General features: G+C 38.4%; 1 protein-coding gene across 3 annotated transcripts in view; it reads right to left on the bottom strand.

Moving 5' to 3' along the window:
• Positions 1-2,685: 2,685 nt before the first annotated feature.
• The window catches only part of TOX (thymocyte selection associated high mobility group box), a 221,473-nt gene continuing 201,732 nt past the window's right edge, over positions 2,686-22,426 (bottom strand). For all 3 annotated transcript variants that reach the window (XM_085221160.1, XM_085221159.1, XM_085221161.1), the window contains 3 exons: positions 15,059-15,445; positions 6,750-6,901; positions 2,686-4,700 (listed from right to left, as the gene is read on the bottom strand). In XM_085221160.1, the coding sequence (XP_085077286.1) occupies positions 4,664-4,700; positions 6,750-6,901; positions 15,059-15,445 (576 nt within the window). In that variant the 3' untranslated portion in view covers positions 2,686-4,663. The remainder of the gene's footprint in view (positions 4,701-6,749; positions 6,902-15,058; positions 15,446-22,426) is intronic.

Below are 22,426 nucleotides of genomic sequence, written 5' to 3' on the forward strand. Positions count from 1 at the left end.
CAGTCATCTGAGCTTTCAGGGCCCCTGAACAGTGACAGGATGGGAGCGACTCATTTGGCAATGCTTTGCTTGTGCTGTTTGGCCTGAAGAAAGATACTCGAAGTGGTAAGATTGTTTAGCAACAGCTGGCAAGCACCCGGGTGTGAGCCTGATTTCAGACATGACAGGCACTTACAGGAATGTTGCCAGATACAGCTGTTTAAAAGCCTTAATAAACAGCAAGTCAATACTAATCTTTGCCAAATTAATCTTTTCCTTGACAGCCCATCAAAGCAATTATGCTCAGACTCGCTGTAAACACGCAATTGTCAGAGGGTAGGGATCTTCTCCACAGCACTTGTGGGTTTTTTTGCAGAGGTTGTTTTCAAAATAGAAAGGTTTCCTTCTCCTTTCCCCTTCCTCTCTTTCTTTTCCTCTTGTGTTTTATTTTCTACCCAATTACATGTTTGCCAGCTTGGTATTAGCTTGAATGAAATTTCTTTGTAAAGTGTCTATTGCAGCAAGCCCTTAATAGAATGTGAAATGATGACAGTGGCAGGATCCATGCAGATGCACATTTGCTAGTAGGTTTCTCTAATTAGGCAGTAACTGTGACAGACTCTGAAATGTTACAAGTCATTGTTCTCACTTGTCCCCTTGCCGGTGGAATAGGAACTACATTTGAGTTGTGATTTAATGCGCTGCTGGGTAATAATAAAATACATGACATTGCAAAGGAAAGCAAGTGCTGTCTGGGAGACCTGACTCGAAGCATGACTCGTGTTCTCTGAGGTGCTGAGTACCTCCTGCTGCACTGCCATACCTTAATGCATGCTAAATAAGGCTTTATTTAAAAAAGTAAGAATACTTGAGGACACCAAATAAACAACTAACCAGGTAATGGCTGTTTATCTATTTCAATACCTCTGTGTCAATGGGAGTTCTGGGGAGTAGTTCCTGTATGGGCTCATGCAGCAATTTCAGCTATTGCTCCCACTGTGTGTGAAGCAAGGGTTTAACTACTCAATTTTCCCAGAGCACGGAATGAACTCTCTGCCATATTTACAGGATCAGGTAGAAAACAGGCAGATGCTATTGTGGAGGTGGTAGCTGAGGTTGAGATGAAGTCTCAGAAGGCTGAGGAAGGTACTAAGCCTGTGTTTTGCCTTTCAGTAATGAGCTGTTTTACTGTAGGCTTCCTGCTTACAGACGAACCTTGCAGGGAATATTTGGCAGAGTAGCCACTGGAATCAGGAGATAGTGCTTGGTGAGATAGAGAATCAGACACAAACGCACAAATACACTGCTACACTGTGAATGGATGAGGCCATCCATGAATACATTAATTGGTTACTGCCCATGGAGGAATGGAGGGAAGTCCCTTTGGAGACCTCCTTTGGTTGGGAGGATCAGCTGGTTGAGATGCTTGAGGCTCTGTGAGCTGAGTAAGAGACCACGGCTGGTGCCACCAGAACAAGCACCCTGAGAGAAGGAGTAAACTCACAGAGTTCTTTTCTGCCTCAAAACCTCTGCTTAGTTTGGTGCAAGCAGACAGGCTTTCAATCTTCTGGAGCATCTACGTTGCTAACCTTGCATTTCACCTACCACTTCGTAAAAACCATCAGAAAAGAAATACTAGTTTCAGTTAATAGCAGACATTCTTTCTGTCGGTTCCTATCATTTTGACAGATGTCTTTATTCTACTTATTTGCTGTTACTGTGTTTCTTCAATGCATATTTTGTTCCCATGCCTCCTTGTTATTATCTTTATGATAGAAAGTGACTTAAAACTGTGACTTCAGTACATGTTACTGCAATGCCTAAGCCCCAGTGCTTCCTCAAAGGGTAGGGTACATCTTCACCAGCTCCAATGGGGTTTCACCTAATTATAGAAGAACCTCGACTTTTGGGGTTCCACTTACCAACCACTTTTATCTGTCAACAAGTAGATGAAAACAAACAGCGGTTTGCCCTTGGCCAGCAACCATTGCTTCTTCCCGAGTTCTGACATGAAGAACTGACACGTATGCATAAAAGTTGGAGCTCCCCTTTGGAATAAAGTGCCTTTAGTACAACCCAGGCCAAAACAATCACTTATATTTGGTGAGGTATTGGAACGGGCTGCCTAGAGAGGTGATGGAGTCACCATCCCTGGAGGTCTTCAAGGAAAGAATGGCTGTTGCACTGAGTGACATAGTCTAGAGCAGTCACAGGCATGGGTTGGAAGTTGGACTAAATGATCTTAGTCATCTTTACAACCTTAACAATTCTATGATTTTCTACCAGCTTACCTGTCCCATTCCAACAGAGTCCAGGCACAGAACTGCACCCAGGTCCCAGGACCTGTGCTGTGCTGAGCAGTAAATACATGGCAGGTTAAATTCTTACAGACCAAGAGACACCAACTAGCAAGAGGTTCGTACAGAATAAGTATTTTATTCATGATGTAATTTTTTTTTTATTTACATTAAAGTTTTCTTGTATTTTGAACTCTGTTTGGATATCGAAATTAACAACTTTATGTGACTGTGCACCTGCTCTAAAAGAAATGGAGATAACACAGTTCTTTTCTGTAAAAGAAAAAAGAAAACTGCCTGTCAAAATCAAAGCTGATTTTTCTCATTCCCAGTAATTATTTTCTCACTTTCAAATTAATATGAGTGGAAAATGTAGTTTGCTATAATATAATAAATAGAAGACATTGGGTAATTAGTAGTGCTGGTATATTTCTAAAGTACTAAACAGACAAACAATAAACTGTGAATTTAATCACAAGTTCTTATACAGTTTAAAGACAGGAAAATTAGAGCTCTCAGCTACAGTCATTTGAGTAATCAAATCTGATCTGCATTATTTATTAGTTATTACATGCCAAGTGATTCCAACTGTACATTGCCTGAAATCATTCCAAAGCAAACATACCTTTGTTTCTGTTTTCTTTTTTCTTTCTTTCTTTTTTTTTTTTTAAATCAATGGCATTGCATAATTCATATTAATTCTGAGTTGCTTTCTTCATTTCCCGTGGACAACACAAATCAGTGATACTCTCTATTACTTGGATAGGCATCCAGCATCATCCAGAAAATCATTTTCAGATCTCTCCCTGATCAAAAGCATTGACAAGATGCCTTCTTTTGGATTTTTATTTTTATTTTTTTAAATCCCTTTCCCTGTGGTTATTTAACTTACTTTTCACTTTAGGATATACTTGTGATATGCTCCCGAAAACACTGTAGGAACTTTTGCCTGTATAATAAAATGGCTGAAGCATATTGGGTAATATTTCTGTTGGTAACACTTTTATTCCACTTGACTAATTAATCCAAACTGATGAAGTTTGAAGAAGCAGCATTATGCAGCTTTATACAGTTAGTTTTGTTGGATCAAGCCTTAATTTTGGGTGACTTCTTGCTCCAACACTTTAAAAAGGGAATTACTTAAAATACCATTGTTTATTTTCATTCCTTAGCAACCAAAGAGATACAGAAATAAGTATTGGTTACCTTCATTTTCTGCCAGAAAAGCAGGTTTGGCGTTTTATATGTCACTGTAAAAACTAAATAAAGTATTCACATCAATTGTGAACGATTTGTGCCAGCAAAAGTTAAAGCATCAAAGAAACCTCTTTAAAATGCTAACAAATTTACTTACAAACACCTATATTTATTATTTCATAAATAGGCGCAACAGGTTCCATAAAAAAAGATTAAATACAGACACAGTATGAAGAAACAATACATAGCCATATGTAAAGGTTATAATTTAGCTGTCTCCAATCTGTTTCTGCATCTAATAAAATATCAGGTAAGCATTTGGCAGTTTTATACATAAAAGGACTTAAATGACATTTACTAACCAGTACACATAAAGTGATTTTCTTTTAAAAAAAGAAGCGTTTTTAGGCAGTACAAAATAAATGTGTTTGCTCTTTATCAACACTGGTTTTCCTCTCATTTTTGTGTTTATTTCATGAGACACAGCCAATATTTTAATTAATATAATTTGGGAATATTTTGCTTTTTTTTTTTTTTTTTCCCTCCAAATAGTTTGAAAATATAGAACTATTAGTCAGTTGTTTAAAAATGAAGTAAAAATATGAATGTTTGCCAATTTAACCCTTTTTGTGAAATTCATAAACTGGAATGAGCCAGTTTCAATTACAGTTAGCTACAAAAACATTCACATTTTATACTCTAGGAGAGTGTAACATAGATGCTATTTACAAACTTGCTATGACTGCTACATCAAGCCATTTAAAAAGTCTTTAGTAGTTTCATATAAACACCCATTATGAAAAAACAATGGAAAATCCAGGACTTTTATCCGAGACATCTACAGTTGCTAAGGCAGTTACTATCGCAGCACTTCACAGCAAAAACCAACATAAAATCTGAATGGTCCAAGTTTCCTTCGGGGAAGAAGAAAAGCAATGTCCGTTACAGAATCTCAGGGTGGGGGTGGAAAGCAGAAAGAAAGAATGAAAAACAAAATGGGGGGAGGGAAAGAAAAAGAAAGAAGCAAGACTATTTTTCCAGAGTGGGTGACCCACAAGCTCAGATAGTCCTAAGTGCTTAGCAACTTGTATTTTGTAATAAAATGCAGAACTGCCTTGACTGCATAAAGCAATCCATGATGAAAAGACTTCCCTGCATTCCTCAGTGGAAAGGAGAGGTGTTTCAGATTTTCAGGTAAGGTAGAGTGCTTTGTCCCTCTGCATGCCCCTGTTCAAAGAGAAAAAGAGCAAATCTGATTTTTAAATTTGTCAAATTTTTAGTCATGTTCTTCCCCCAAAAAACCATAACCCTGCTGTGTCATTAATTCCAAGCACATCACTGGAGGACAGCTGTATTACCATGGTAATAGTAATATATATATATATTTTTAATGGTTCCCAGCCAGCTCATGTCCCATCCCTGAAGACATTTGGGGTCAGGCTGGATGGGGCTCTGAGCAACCTGATGTAGCTGTAGGTGTCCCTGTTCAATGCAGTGGAGTTGGATCAGCTGACTTTAGAGGTCCCTTCCAATTCAAACGACCCTATGATTCTAGAATTCTATGATATTAGTCCTGGAGTAACCAAAATGTGCTATGTTGGCAGCTTCAGGTAAGCGTGGGCAAGGGAGCACCAGATGGTTCTGGTGGAGCTCAACAGAACTAGTTTTCCTGGCTCTATGGGAGATCTCTCATAAATGCACACTTTCACAGTTTGTTCTTGACAGGGTTCAGCTTCAGCTGAAACATACCAACTCAGAGCAAAAAAGAACCATTTACTAACTTATAATAATAGCCTGTACAAGTCAGAAGAAAAGATATAATTTAAAGTAGAACTAACAGGTCGGTTCACAGTGCAGAGATCTTCTGGGTGAGAGTTCTACTCCTGCTTGGTTGCCAAAACCCGGACACCAGTTCTGTTCTTCCACACCTCTACAGCTTACTTGGTTTGGAGTCCAAGATTAGCACACAGCATACAATGCACTGGCAAAGCCAAGTTAGGCTAAGTCCATGCACAGACTTACAGACACAAATCTATATAGTGTATATACAGTCTTCTCAGAGCAAGCTTGTGTTGACTGGAGTTATGCCCGGTGGACACTTAGAGAACACTGCTGGAAATGATCTGACATTGCTTTCTCCAGAAAAGACCAGGAATCAAAACTAGAGGTGTTTATGGACCACTTGTATGGCTCCTGCAAAAGTCTGCAGCACAGATCAACACATTCAGGTGGTACAGCACACAGGTGAGACCATTCTGCTGAACAGATGGGCAAGCCATGAGGAAAAAGCATAAAGTATAGGGCAGAGAGAGTGAATCCACTGAGCACACTAGTTAAAATCTGCTCTGGTGTCAACAGTTTTAGTCCAAACATTTTTCAGATGTGGCAATGAGAAAAATATTTTTCTTTGGTTTAGTTTATGTCCCTGAAATGCTTTAAAACAATAATGGAAGTGTAATCCTGAGTCTGAGTAAATGTAATGGGTGAAACCAGTCTTCAGTTCTACCTTGTGCTTGGTTGTCTGGGCTGGATTTGACCCTTGGGTAGCAGCCAAGAGCTTTTATCTGACTTTGCCTTGGGTGTTCATGCCAAGATCAAGGAGAGTTCAGGCTGTTGAACATGTTCCCAAGGGTTAACATCAGTTATTTAAAACTCAAAAGATATTTTCTATTCAGGCTCTTAGAAGATTTCAGGAAGCTCCTGATACAGCAGTATGACTCCACAAAAACTACGCAAGAAGAGGTTTTGAAGGGGCTTCTAACCTCCTGAGAGGGGCACAGAGCTCCTACAAGTATGGTGTTTTGATCCTGGTAAAGTTCATGTGATCTTATTTCCTTCCATGTGACCTGTATCCCTACACATCACCCATCTGTCTCCCTGACATGGGATTCCATGACCCAAACCAGTTGTTTTCACTGATGGCAATGGAGTATTTGGAGAAAACAGTTTACTACATTTGCCTATTAAATAGGAAGCAGTGATCCGATTACTTTTTTCCTATGCTTTTTCCCTAAGATCTCAGTTCAGTTTTTCTAATGAATGGGAACTGTCAAAGACCAAAACTTATGTTCTGCAACAAAGTGACAAAAATCTCTAATAAACTTATGTATTGAAAACTTATTCTCCCATAGTAGTCCAACTGCTGAATAAAAACAGTGTAATCACAGACAAACTTCTGAAATTCTGAAGGGAAACAGGCAACAAAGCTGTTTTCACTGTCAGATCCTCATGTCATGAATGCGGCTAGACACAAGGTGGCATTCACTGGCTGCTTACCCGTTACTGCAGTAGTCATTATTCCAGTCCACAGTCTGTGCTGGAGGATTTCTGCACCCTGAACGAACATACTCCATTGCTTGGGTAACAACTTGTGCAGCTGTTGATGTTGGATTGATGATATTCTGATAATCAGGCTGAAGAGTAAATCCCTAGAAGAGAAAGCAAGTGCATTACGATGCATGGAAATCATGCAACAGGTTGTGTGTATTAAACAACAAAAGTAAGGTATGTACTCCAAAATTGTAGAAGTTCTCCTTTGCAGGTGTACTTCAAGTTCTCAGAGTTGAAATAGTGAAAATGTGTAGGTGCTTTCTAAGTTTTAAACTCTTTGGTTTGAGAGATAAATGGCATCAAAACGGTATTAGCTTTTACACTGTCACAAAGTGGAACTAAAAGGGACAGAAGAGAAACAACTCAAGACCAAGAAAAACAACTCAATCAACACTGGGGCATAAGGGTCTGCTTGCACCTTAGCGGATCCATTCAGATTGGCTGTAAGGACACAAACTAGTCGTTAATTCCCAAAATATGCAACAGAATCTTTTTGAAGGACGTAGGCAGCAGGTGGCTGACTGTTTTATTAGACTACACCTATTCACATATTGTTCTCAACCCTCTTTTTCTTCATTCAGTCACAAAGAGACCATCTGCTGCTTCTTTTATTTGTACTTCTCTCTCATCTAAACAGAAATTCAGCCAAAGCTTTTTAAGAGTTGTTAGACTACTGTAGTAAAAGTTGCACAGAATAACTTGCTTTCTGAAACCAAGAAGATGAGAAAAAAAGTGGAAATTACAAAAGACATTTAACTCATTCCCTAAAATATCTGTCATTTTAAAAGTCATTATTTTTCTCTTTTGATATATTAGACTATATCATTTTAAATATTCTGTTTTGAAACCAGGAGGGTGATTGAAATTTCAAGACTAATAAGAACTGCCTTAGTGTACCTGATTTGCTGTATATAAATGTACATCATATTCCTGTAAATCAGAAGAACTACATTAGGTGAAGAATGTGAATGCTGTACAAAAGCAACTGCTGAAAAAAAACCCACCAAAAACTAACCTCCTTCCTGGGCAGTGGCACACAATTCCCAGGCAAGTAAGTGGGATGTGTAGCTGCTAAATCAGAGACTGAACTTGATCCAGGATACTTAGTTTGAAAATCCACTTCTGTCCAAAGTCCACATATAGGGCAGATAGGATTAAAGCTCATAGCTTTCAGTTTAAAAATTCAGTGGTTTAGGTATGGCTTCTTAAGATAGGAATTTTGGGGAGAGCTGTTTTCAGATGCAGGTTAGCTTAGCCACACTACCTTTCATACAAGATGAATGAGTATTCTCCTTTGACACCTGCTCACCTCCCTCCTCCAAAATGAGCTTCCTTCAAATATAAAATGTCCCTTCTTTCTTCACGTCTTCCCTTCACGTTGCCATCTTCTTATTCTGCTTATCCTGACCATAGATTTTAGCCTAGGTTACAAATTAATCACAGAGCCACAGAATATCCCAGCTTGGAGGACTCATGAGGATCATCGAGTCAACTTTCAGCTCCATACAGGACCTCTCAAAATCAAACCCTATGTCTGAGAGCATTGACCAAACTCCTCTTGAACTTTGGCAGCTTGAGGCTGTGACTGCTGCCCTGGCAACCCTCTTTGACTTTGATCACTATTTTCATCTATAGTCTCTTCCATGTGGAGAAGGAACTCACACCTCATGTCTTAAATTATCTAGGTAACCTCACTTTATCCTTGATGAGCCAAGAAACAGATCATTAGAAGTGAGCAAGTTCAGGAACTGATTTCAATATCTAGTTGTAGTGTAACTTATACGCTGCCTTGCTAATAAGATAAAATAAAATCCACTGCTCACAACTGTAACGCCATCAGGCTGCACATCAGGCTGCATAAACAACCCCATGCCTGCAACTAATCCAAAGGAAACTGTAATTGAGCAGACTTCCCAATGACTTTAATTGGAGTTTTGTGTAATTACAAGGCAGAAAAATTGGTTTTGTATATCACTGTCATAGTTTTTATACAAAACATTGCCCATAAGGCCTTTCTAATTTAACTGTAAGAGGAAACTAACCACAGAAACGTGGTCTGCCCTCAGGCACTTGGGTTTACCTTAGGTAGCAAAGTCCCTGAGCGATCTCTTATCATTCTCCATGAAACAATCATCTGTATGAGAACAACACTGAATGGGACTAGCAGCTGAGCAGCACTGCAGAGCAGGCCCTGAGGCTCATGCTGCAAGAATGAAGTTCTTCAAGTGAGAACATAGGTTCCATTTCTTCTGGGCTTAGGACAAATACTCAGCTTAGATGTGGGAAGATGGCCCTCTGGTTAAAATGCCAGTGTGCTTGTGTGCACTTAGACTGGACTGATATGGACTGAATACTGCTGAGGTACCCCAGCACCATCCAGCACTGAGCCCGGTGGGGGGGCTACCAGCAATAGAGCTAAGGGTGCAGACGTTGGACCTGACTCAGTATGAAAGACCAATCATCCAGGATTATGTTTAAAATGTAAACAATAATTACTTAAGATTTTTCATCAGCAGAAAAAGCTTTGAAACAGTGCATTTGTACAAGACGGGGAGCCAGCCTTGTACCAGGCTCGTAGTAAATATTTGTATATGATTTATGTAAGCCCTTAACAAACAATGATGAAATAAAAAGTGCTCAGAAAACGAGTGCTTCGAGGTCTAATTAAACAATGCTGAATGTTTTTGCATTGTAATGCTCAAGAGAAAATCACCAACTGTTTTGCAACATGCCTAGAATTTTAAATTTCATTTTCTTGTTCCAGATTGAAATAAAAATAGGGAACTTGATAAAGATTAATTCGATGTCAGGAGGGACATTTGCTCTTTAATTAGATTTCTGTAGCCCTAGCAGTTTCGCTGTGCCACTGTAGCAAGTACTAAAAAGCCTGCAGCAGAACTAAACAGTGATCCTCATCTCCACACTTTACTGGGAACTAATTTCATTTCCTGCCTGTCTGGAGAGGTATTTTCAACAGGCATCAATGTTTTTGTCTTCACAACTGATTTATTCATCAATCTCAATGTGATATTTTAAACCTTTAAATTACATCCAAATCCTAAAGCATCTGTTTATTACACAAGGAAATTGAAAATCTGTCTGTGTGATATCATACAAAGATTTTTCCTTAAGGTTATAAAGGAAGTTGACAGATATTAATGATTTTTTTTCTCTTGACCTCATTCGAAGACAAAGTATAACAAAAAAAGAGGAAGAAATCTGGACAAATAAAGCAGGTTCCTGAGTTTACTGTATACAATATATACCAGAAAAAATGAGACTATTATTTTTGGCAGGCTATGCAATCACCATGCTGTGTACATTTATTTTCTAAAGGAAAAGAAACACCCTGAACTAAATTGAAATGAGTTATTATTTATAAAAATAAAATAAAAAAATAAAATAAAATGTGACATACATTAATCTTCTGCCTCTTTCTTATGCAGACACTTGCAACCATGGTTACTAGATATTAAGAATACAGTTTTGCTTGCTCTACCCATGAACCAAAGCGAGACAGAGACTGTAATGGGACTCGCCATACCACACTGCATGGGTGAAAGATTTTACATAAGGAAGGAAAGCTTCTAGTAGGGCAACTAAAAAGTGTTCCTCTGGACTGAGGCTTTGTGGGATGGAGTGAATCCTTGGTCTCATCCCTCTCCACACAGAACAGCACAATACATCTGGATGGAGAGTGGGATATGCTCAGAAAGAAGCACGAATGTTCGCATGTGTAGGAAAAGGAAAGAACGACATCTCAAAGAAAGCAGGATGCAGCTTCAGATGCTACTTTAGTGTGAAATTTAGAGAAATCATGTGATTTGAATGACAACAGTGAAGATTCATGTTACCTAATCCAAAGTAAGTAACAAGTAAACATCTTGTCAAATCTACGAAACAGACTGGAGAGAAAAAACTCTGTATCAGTTAAAAAAAACATTTTTAAGGTACTCATATGAGCATTTAATGCAAAAATATATCCCTGTGTTCTAATATACTAGGATTCTTTCAATGTGTCAAAAGAGTATGAAGAAAATGCATTTGCCTTTAGCAAAGAAGAACTTTCACACAGCTCCTTGTAATAATATTTAATAAAAATAGAGCGTATTCTAGAATTAGAAGTTAAATATGCTCAATATCAGGATCTAATTTCAATCTAAGTATGAGAATAGGACTAAAAGGTCAATTTTTACATTGTAAAGGTTCAGCACTGCAAATGAGTACCCCAAAAGTCTGCAGTAGTCTCCATCTGATTTAATTATTTCATTAGCTGGTTTGGAATGGAATGAATAGAGAAAAAGAGCTACAAAAATTATTTAGATAAAATATAGGACTATTCAAAAGAAATTAAAAAAAAAACTGCTAAGCGTATGAACAACAAACTAATACATAAAGTTTACCTTATCTTGTAGACAAAGAAGAATTTTAGAAGAATTTGGATTCATTGCATCAGCTGCATACTCTACAGAATTAACTGATTTTAAAATAACAGAAACTGTGCAGTGACTGAACTTCTGCAGTTTTTGTGGAACCCTTGAGGAAGCCCTCAGCTGGCAGCCTCTCCTGATTTGGCAGCTGCACACGTGCAGATGAGGGCTGCTGGATGGGGTGAGAATGTGCTGTTCCCTGCAGAGCTGATGGAGATCAGCTCTTTGTCCTACCAGCAAACTGACTTCTTGTCAGTCCCTCCTCAAAGCAGTACACAGAAGAAGAGTTTGTGGATTTCATGCATTATTGTTTTGGAGAGCTGTGCCCCTGCCTGCCAGGACTGCGCTCTGCATCTGTATGTGATTTTCCTTGGAGCTGGCAGTTCTGCACACATGCTACCAACAGGTCTTCGATAAGAAATTATTCTTCTCCTGGAGAAAACAAGTAACCAAACCTCCCGCAGCCACCAAGAGAAAGCAGAGATCTGTAGAAGCACAGAATCATAGAATATCCCAAGTTGGAAGGAACTCATAAGGATCATCCAACCTCTGGCTCCACACAGGACCATCCAAAAATCAGACGATATTTCTGCCACTGCCATTGATCCTTACTCTAATAAGCCACTATTTCAAAGATGGAGGTTAGAAAAAAAATATATATCCCACCATTGTGGGAATTATGGCTGCTGCCTCTAAGATTCTGTTGTTCTGTAAAGGTGTGTTTGTGAACACTTCCAGGAGAAAACTGCTAGCAAGCTGTTGACATTTCACCTGTCTCCTGCCTATTAAGCTTCACGCTGTAGTATGACATGAGAAAATTTACCCTGCTGCTTCTTCAGGTATATTCATCTGTTTGGCAAGGGCGGTGGTGTTTCTGAAAGGAAAAATGTCACCTGTTGCAAGCTGTGCTGTAGGGAGTGGGATGCTAATAAGTTTCTTGTTGCTCACATAAATTGGATGGCTGCTGGAGCCTTTGGAAAAGGCTTGGGGTAACCACACCTTTGTCTTACGAGGAGCTGCTGAGGGAACTGAGATTGTTCAGTCCAGAGAAGAAGAGGCTCAGGAGAGATCTTATTGCTCGACTGCCTGAAAGGAGATTGTGGTGAGATGGAGGTCAGCCTCCTCTCCCAGGTAATAGGGATAGGATGAGAGGGAATGGCCTGAAGTTGTGCCAGGGAAGTTTCAGGTTGGATAGTAGGAAGAATTTCTTCTCAGAGAGTGGTAATGCATTGGAACATATTGCCCAGGGAGATGGTGGAGTCAGTGTTCCTGGAGGTGTTTAAAGAAAGGGTATATGTAGTACTTAGGGACATGGTTTAGTGGGCAATGTTGGTGGAAGATGGACAGTTGAACTAGATGATCTTAGAGGTCTTTTCCAACCTAAATGACTTTATGATTCTGTGATTCTTCACTATGGAGGATACCAAGCAGCTGAGGGAAAAGGAACTGAAAGAACATTGAATTACATGCAACTATCACTTCTGCTTTGTCAGACTATATATTCTCCCATTCTTCTTTGTTGTCTTTTTAAGAAACACAGGGGCCTAAGTTGTGTTACTGGGACAACAGCCTCACACTGGGTCTTCCCCTCTCCTTGCCTCGGACTGCCATGCAGAGTAAGGCTACGCCTGCTTTTTGTCCTCATTGCTGCTTACCCTGTGCTGTTGTCATTGTGCTGGGACTAATTTGGAGAGCTCACTTGTCTTTTCCATTATCTTTTTGCGTTGTTTACATGCTCTGTGATCAGCAGAGTGTTTGCTCAATTTCAAGCAGAGTGGAGATGTGAAGTTCTTGGCATTTGAGTCCAAAGGATGCCATTACTTTCAACTTATAATTTCTTGTCTTTAGTACTCTAATGCAGTACAAATTCACGGGTACAATGTTTTTTACCATTTCTTGACTAGAAAAAATCATACCTGAGAAACTAGAAAGGGTATCATCATTGCAACATGAGGGAAATTATAGTGATGGTAGTACACTTCATGCTTTAAAATTTAACGTAGCTTTTGCTTTGTCTTTGCAGTATCATTCTTTAAAGGAACTGGATTCTATATTTAAACTCAATTTATCAATAGTGTAAACTGTTTTATGCCCCTTCCAAAATAAAAGAATATGAGACACATAGTACAAATATTCTAAAGTGAAATTACATAGATTTTCCAGAGCTCAAAAGTGTAGTACCATGAAACAGAAGCAGGGCCATAAGATATATAAGCTGACTTATAAACTGCAGATGTTTCATAGTGCTTAAGATAAATGTAATTAAGATTGCCAGTGTGACATTTCAGCAGGTAATAAGCACCTTTCACCTTGAGTGAAGCTCAAAAATATCTCACTGTGGATTCTCTGTTATAAGGATCAGACTTTCTGACTAAGCATTATCAGTCAGCCAAAATATTATAGCTAACCTTTCATGAATTTAACAGTGGGAAGCAGGAACACAGAGGTACAGTATTTCTCACTTCACTGTACTTGCACTTAGTAAAGCAAAACGTAGCATAGAGTAGGTCTACAGATTTACTTCTATACACCTGTTTTCTACAACTATTGTCTTGTGTTCTCTCTCAAGATAGACGTAACTCAGTTGCAAACAGCACATTTCACAGATGAGTGAAAGTCCTCTGAAACAACTGACATACACACCATATGCTATAAGCATGTAACTTGGTAAAGTACAACATCAGAAGATTCATATTATCTTACCTTTCTTGTGGTATAAAATGATTTGGAATAACTCCAAAATGTTTGAATTCATATAATTATGATGATGTATGCTGTGTGTGTATATAACCCTTAAGAGTATTTGATATCTGCATTACATCTTTCACTAGTCATTACTGTACTATTCATACAATAATTAAGGACAGATTTTTAATTATGTTCTGTAAATTGTACCTACTGGCAATTCTGGAGAAGACACAGAATCATAGAATGGCTTAGATTGAAGGGGTCCGGAAATATCATCTAGTTCCAACCCTTTACCACAGACAGGGCTACCACCCACCAGCTCAGGCTGCCCAGCCAGCCAACCTGGCCTTGAATGCTTCCAGGGATGGGGAATCTACAATCTCTCTGGGCAGCCTATGTATGTGCCTTACCACCCTCTGAGTAAATAATTTCTTCCTAACATCTAATCTAAATCTCTCCTCTTTTAGTTTAAAGCCAATCCTCTTGTCCTCTCTATCAGACCATGTAAAAAGTTGGTCCCTCTCCTGTCTGTAAGCTCCCTTCAAGTACTGAAAGGCCACAGTGAGATCTCTCCAGAGTCCTTTCTTATCCAGGCTGAATAAGTCCAATTCCCGCAGCCTGTCTTCATAGGATGGATGCTCCAGTCCTCTGATCACCTTTGTGGCCCTTCTCCACATTGGTCCTGTTCAGGAGGCCTCAGGCTCTTACACATGATCATTTAATTTAACATATATAACACAACCTTCAAAGTCCGACTGTTTCAGTCACATTCAGCAAAAGATACTAGTACATACTACAGTAATGTGTGCACATTTTCTAGATATACCTGCCCTTTGTTTGCAAGGTGTTTTCCATAGTCTTAAGATTTCACTTTTATTTCAATATAATTTTAGATTTGCAGATGGATCCACACTCCTATTTAGAGGATGTCACCTGAATTGGTCAGGGAAACACAAACATGATGAATGTCATTGCTAGCACAAGCAGTTCAGCTGATGCTTCCCATCACCTACGTAAACTCATTCATTTCCTCTCATCTTTGAAAGACCAAACCCTTAGACTGCAAAACCACAGTTTTGGAACTTTGTATAAGTAAAGCTCCCCAATTCCCCAGACAGCTGAAAAATTCAAACTTACTTGCTGCATTGTAGGTGAATGCAAAGCAGACTGGACCTGCATCGGTAGCTGGTTTCCAATGGACTGCTGCATTGAAATTGGCTGGTGTTGCTGGATGTTGAGATGCTGGTGCAGAGGAGGGCTGATCTGAAGAGGTGGTGGTGGGGACACAGCCATGTTTGCTATGGAAACAGTCACTGGCATTTGGTTGTTGGGCTTGGGTGCTATGTTCCTGGGGATATTGGCATGCATAGCAGTGATGTGAGGATTCATTCCTGGTTGTTGGTGGTAGTGGGAGCTGAGGTACAGTGCAGAGTGAGTCTGGGCAGACCCATGAAACACTGACTGCTTTGAATTCATCATCTGAGGCTGTGGGGAGGCTTTGACATCAACAGGCTCACTGTAGCTCTGGTAGAAAAAATGAGAAACAGACAATATTTAGAAGCCACAAAATGCTGCTGTTCACCTACCTACAGGCTCGACTGTGCAGATGGATCTTTGCACACCTCTCTCAATAATTTTTAGAGTAGATTGAAGGAAAGGAGTATCTGCCAGCATCAGTGTTCTGTAAATGTAGGATAGCAGAGAACTTTAGTTTTTAAAGAATCTCACCATAGGGAAACACTTACCTGGACAATCAAAATGTCCCTGCCCTGGAGTTTGGTTATCATGCTAGACCAACATTGATTACTATTACCTTAAACATTTTCCTTCAGCATCATGAAAAGAGAGGTTAGACCCCTGCTTCCTGATCTACCCTGACATTCTGCTTTTTCAAAACTTGGAACTGGCATCACTGACCTAATAAATTACACAACAAAGAAAACCAAGCCTGTCACATTTACTCACATGAAATTCATTACTATTGTTCTCAGATTTGCTGGCCTAGTTGAAAACAGACTCAAGAGGGTGGGTACTGGCAAAAGTCTGCACTGATCTTTGACATATGATTTCCCTGCTCAGTGCCTCATTTTCCTATCTGCAGGGGTAAGAATTTCAGTGTCCTTTACCATAGGCATTGACAACTGCTAATACTGGTTTATCAGTGGACATCTCACACTATGAAGAGGCTCATGCAGTTGTTCTTCTGCACTGAATAAATGTACTAGTTGCTCTTATTGTGAAGTATTCTTTGTTATCTATCTAGACCTGTATGAAGTACGTTTCATAAGTCATGCATGCAGAAAAAAAAGGAAAATTCTGAATAACATTACTTTTTAGCAAAACTTCCTCCATAAATCGGGTTCATAAAGTTCTTAAAATCCAGTTTTAACTGATGTCTAAATAAATGTTAGACTTCATTAGACAGAGGAAAACTATCTTACCACAGTTTGAAGAATGTTGCATAGAATAATAGAAAATGCACAGTTTCAAAAAATTCATAGTCTTTTCTGATTTTTTAAGGCTCGTAGTAATAAAAATTTTCCATTAATGGGTATGCATTTTATGAATACTCTAATTTTTAATATACACATATTGTTATATCTGATTTGCTCCCAATTTGTTGTTTTCCATACTGTAATTTTCTTACATCTTCTCAGTGCTAATTCTGTGTGCGCAAATAAATGATGAGAAAATTTAAGAATTAACTCCCATGTATTTATGGTGGGAATCATAATTTGCAGTAAAGCAAATTGGGATTAATAGCCAGTGAAAGGTGAAACACGATGGAAAAAAAATGGCAGAAATGTCCCTTTGGAGAAGGAAGTCACTTTGTCAAAACAAGGGCTGAAAGATGCATATATGCCCTTATTTGGTGACCTCCATGTCATGTTTGCTCAGTTTACAAGTCAGAGTAAGTTTCATGTTACTCTCAGCATTCCAGGGTCAGTGCAGTCGAAAAAAGTCTATTTGTATTCTGAAGGATGTAGCACCATCAACAATCCACCTACACTGAAACTGGTTCATTACATGTGATGATAAAGACGAAAAAGATAACTTCATTTTTCCTATGTAAAACTGCAGTTCCATTAGCAAAAAACCCCACTTATTTTCTCCAGCAATCTAAGGAAAATTAAATGTATACTCTAAAACAAATGCAAATCTTTGCCTCTGTGGATCTGCCTGGCTCTGCTCACATGTTAGTGTACACATCTGTGGTATGTATTATATGAACTTTCACAGTGTTGTGATGCAGACATAAAAAAAATACAGATAGTAAAAGATAAAACTTGAAAATCAGTACACAATCTGTTTTTTTTTTTTTTTTTTTTTTTTTGGTATTAGTCCTAAAATACTAAGCTAACGTTCATGATGATATGAAAAGCACTTTTTCCCCCTCTCTTCCCACTTAAATTTGTAAGACGATCTTGTAAGTGTGGGGACAGAACCTGGCAGGTTTGCCAAAATTTCAGAGCTTCCAAAAGTTAGCTAACCAGATGTGTAGACAGGACCCTCCCATTCATTGTGCTGGGCTCTTTACATATTACAGGAGATGTGTGCTATGTTTTTTCTTGATAAACTTGTTTTACTGAGTGCATCACTCCCACGTGAAAACACTCTGCCTTTCCACAGTGTAGATGGAGGACTCTGCCTGCTCTGAGCAGGGGCAACTTCTCTTACAGTTCCTAAGGTCAGCTTGGTTAAATAGTTCCTCCCGGTGAGGAGGTATCACAAAGCCTTAGCAGCACACTTTGTGACACACTGATATGTACTATATGCACCTACGTTTCACTTGTGACTACAAAGTTGCTGCCATACACCTCCTTAACAAAGACACAGTGAACCAATTTAATTATTGGGCAATACCGAGTTCACACATAAGTGATGAAATACATGACCCATACTGATAAAATTACAGAGGAACTGGATACTTAGTAGTGCATAATAGTTGAAATCCCAGATTATGTTAAGAGGAGTTGTACGGTCTCGGGCCAGAGATAAATAATACTTGCTTTACCTCTGAGAAGAGTATCTGCAAAGTGATGAGAAGGGCAGTTCCAGTTGGGTCAAGTTGTCAGTTAGCTTTCTGTGTATTTCACTATCTTCTGATCCAGAGGGAAGCACAACACTTGAGTTTCAGACCAAGTATTTTGCTGTTACTCAGGCTGCTTTAAATCATATGTGATCTGATGCCGAATTGTCCAATGTTAGTCTAAAGCACATCAATATTATCAGTAACCGGGAATCTTGATAAATGAACCCATTATAGCTATTTTTCAGCATAGTACACTTTCAGCTTTTTCTAAGGCTGGGTTAGAAACCCCAGGTTTTGTAAGTCCAGCTGAAGCTAATGGTATAAGCGCTGTCAAAAATTTTGATTTTGTTGTATTGCTTTACCATCAAATATATCAAGAGGAATTTATGATGCATAAGCCACACTACTATTTCAGGCAAAATTACTGCTTTTATAGGTTTGAATAGGCATTGCATCTGTCCAGTACAGCATCATACAGTCTTAGACAATGGCAGCACTTTTATTACGAGCAAAGATAGGAAGTAAGAAAGAGGAAATGTAATAAGCCAGTATGGGCTTTATGGGCTTCAAATACAAAATCATGCTCCCTAACTTTGCAGGCTGGCATTCAGTCCATTTGATCTTGCCTTATCCAAGAGGAAGAGCTGGGAAATCATTTTTAAAAGCCTTCTTTGGGCAACCTGCTTAAAGACAGCACAGACAATTTGCTTATTTAATTAGGTTGCTAGATACACTTATTTATAGATACATGTAGTTACTAATCAATACACATGGCCATCAAAGAAGGAAGTCTAATATTTCCTACTTCTGACAATGTCTTCTACCGGACACAATGAAAAACTCTTTTATCACTACCATCAGAATTATTTTTTGTAGACCCACCACTAGAGGGTGACAGAATATTATATTTAGTTAATAGTAGGAAGAGGTACACATACATTAATGACTATACTTCAGGACCGCAGACTAACTTCTCTTGACAGTTCTTTACACTCTTTGAGCAGCTTCCACATGCTCTCTGCTTTAGAGCTTTGCTCTAAATCTTTCCAGTTCTTTATATGCTATGTGTAAGGTTTCTTATGGTTCTGCTTCTCCATCTCACATCATTTAATACTGTTGTCTAAATTTAAAAAAATAAAAAAATCAAAACTGAAGGCAAGGTAGGTAGGCCAAGGCTATTGAACACTATAGAAAAAGTATGACTGCTTTGTAGGCACTACAGAAAAATTTCTTTTTTACACAACAATCTATTGTTTTACTGAAATCCAAAGAAAAAGATGGAAGAACATTTTGAAAGTCCATCAGAAAGGGAATCAAAGTGAAGAGAAACAGGAAAAGGAAGGAAATAAAAGAAACAGTGCTGTATATTTCATGGTAATTAATTTAATTATATTAATTAAAAATACTGGCAATTTTGTGGAAAGCCTTGGTGAGTGATCTTCAGCATATAAAACAATTCTACTTGCATCATATTTTCAAAGAAATGTGAGATGATACAGATGAATTATATTAGTCACAGACAGTATTGAGTGTTGACTATATTACAAAAAGTGAAAATTACATCCTTCCTTCCAATCCTAGGGCAAAACAAACTTTTCCATCCACTTTCTACTCTTCTATTGTGTGTCAAAATTCCATGTTCATATCTACCAAAAGTAAGAGTTGAATTTGGTTAAGGGGTTAAATATTGCTCATTCAGTTGTGCTGTTCTTTCCTAAATAGAGCTATGATGAGACTCATGGTCCTTCTAATCATAGACTGAATTAAGGAACAGGGGAGAAGTTACTTCCTTAAAAGCAAAACTACACTGAGTGCCTCACCCCCAAATTGCCAGCCCATTCCTGCAACTGAGAAATAACCATTGACACAGGCATCATGTTCAGCCTGACGTATCAAAGAAACAGCATCAACCTTGTGATGCTAGCCTGGAAACTCCATAGTTTCCTTTGGGACATTATTTTACTTCCACTTTGAAAAGTCTATGGTTGTACTTTAAATCATCAGCTGTATTTCTGGGAAGCAAAACAGTAGTTGAGACAGACAGATAGGCTTTGATTTCCTAATTTGTGGCTACCTTTTGGCTACCATTGGCTCTTCTATTCCCACTTTTGTTGGAACATAGACAACCTCCATGTGATTGAAAGTAAAGTTAGGACATATTTTAAGACAGCAGTATTTTCTTTGGAGGCCTTTTCCTTGGAGTACTTAAAATAATGGAAAATCTATTAAACGTAATGGAATATGGATCAGAGCCCAACATGGTTTTAGTGTTTGGATCCTCATATCATCTTCTATGAAAGCCACGAAGTACCTGGCTAACAGAGACTAATACCCAGTTGATGAGTACTGCTTCCTAACAACATTTATTCAGAAGTACATCTAGAAACTATGAGTGGCTACACATATGTTAGTTTGCCTTTTCAATATGTTAATGCAGTCATTGATAGGAAAGTTGCTAGGAAATAGAACCATATATAAGTACACATACACATATATGAACATCATAAGTTAAGTATACATATTCAGCATTCTTACCCTACTCTAACAAGTAATACCATAAAATATGGGAGTTAAAGAAATACTTTTGCAATAATTTCCTTCCAATAAGCAGTGCTAAACTGATATTGCTGAGATACAAAATCAAGAAGTCAGTACTATCACAAATAAAAAACACTGAAAAATGTTATTTTTTTCTTATTCAGCTGGTTTCATAGAAACAGCTAAAGAATCAAATTATCAAAGCTGGAGAAATATGACTTCAGCATACAAAACATGTTCGCATACAAAACATAAAAAAAAAACTTCTTTATTAACATCAGCAATTAAGCTCCCTTCTATATTAAAATATGCATAAGATTGCAGAGCTGGTGCACACTCAGTAAACATTCCTGATACTACAAATGTCTATGGTGTCCTTTAAACATATGCTGAAAGACCTCTTCAAGGGCAAAGACATGAGCCTTACGGTCAATATGGCTAGTACAAACTTTCTACCAATGTTAGTAGCTTTCTTTGTTGGCAAACATAACTTATTCCAACCTCAGAAGATTTTTTTACATAGTCAAAATGGTGTAACATGGCTTTATTTTAAATGAGAAACAGGTGCTCTGGCTTTGGCATCCCCTCTACACAGGCAATGAACATGTACCATATGAGTGTTGCAAATGTTGGAAAAGATTTAACTCGATTCAGGTTTTAAATGAGTACATGTTATGAACCAATGTTGCTGAGATACTATCCCTGTACATGAGACTGCCGTGAGCACATCTAGTGACTGGTGTCCATTCTTAAGCCATGGAGAGAAATTCAACAATTTTTGGACTCTGTGACCAGAATGAAGGTTACCATTCTGATATAAGCAGTGATTACAACAGCTGTTACCAGCAAGGTCCAGGCTTTGTAAGTTGTGATCACTTAGATAGGCCTGACTCAGCTTTAAATGAGTTATCTTCTGTACCATGACACTAAAGGGGTAGATGGAAGGAAATTGGCTGAATATTTATGCAGCTTCTACAAAGCTTACCTAAGCTAACTTTGCATCTGTTGTCTTTGCTGTCTCTTTGGTGGAAGGAACATCTTGAATTGTTTATTCTCAGCTTTTCTGTGTTCACACAATCCTGTCTGTTTGTAATGTTTTTGGCATTTTAGGTCACCTCCAATCCTAAGCCTGTCCTTGAGAAGAATCCTTTCTTTTAACCTACATGAGCTCAGCCATTTGATTAATACCACTGTGAAGCTGTTTACGAAGGAATGACTTCTCTCTGGTACTGCTCTCTCCTTCCTGCTTAGCTCTCTCACTACTTCAGAGATCCCTTTCACTTAACTCTATTCACTCCGGCAGAGAATTCATATGCATATTTATAATACAGCTGCTTCCCCACTTAAGTCACAAGAGGCTCTTAGAAAATGATGTTTCATATTTTGTTAATTCCAGTCACCTACTGCAATAATACTGGTGACTCTGGAGAGTTCAGAAGATTTTGACACATTCCTGATGTTTCAGAACAAAAGAGTAAGCCATGAGTTGTCATCTATAATTAGCTGAGTTGGCTCAGAAGAACATCTTCAAAACTAAATATATATTTTGTCATCATCTGCAGGGGATTGTCATGGATTCATTCAGGGTATGTAAGTAAAAATGGATGTTTTATGAATGTAACCTGGATACACGTGATAAAGGATATGCAACTTTAATTTGATACAAATGTTTTAATTCCCAAAATGGAAGCACTAGGCTAATAGTGAAACTTAGTTTTATTAATTCACTTTAACAACAAACACCATTGCTCCACAGATCAACACATGGTTTCTGAAAGACTCAAGAAATTTTTGCCATTTGGGGCTGAAATGATGCAAAAGCATTGCTGGGCTTTTGCAATGCTGATTGTAAAGCTTTGCATGATTTACTCTCGAATACAATTCATGGCATTATCTTAAATATACTTTGTTCTTCTTTTCCAGCTGTGGTAGAT

The sequence above is a fragment of the Meleagris gallopavo genome, chromosome 3 (genome assembly GCF_905368555.1).
Source record: "Meleagris gallopavo chromosome 3, MGAL_WU_HG_1.1, whole genome shotgun sequence".
NCBI classification, from domain to species: domain Eukaryota; kingdom Metazoa; phylum Chordata; class Aves; order Galliformes; family Phasianidae; genus Meleagris; species Meleagris gallopavo.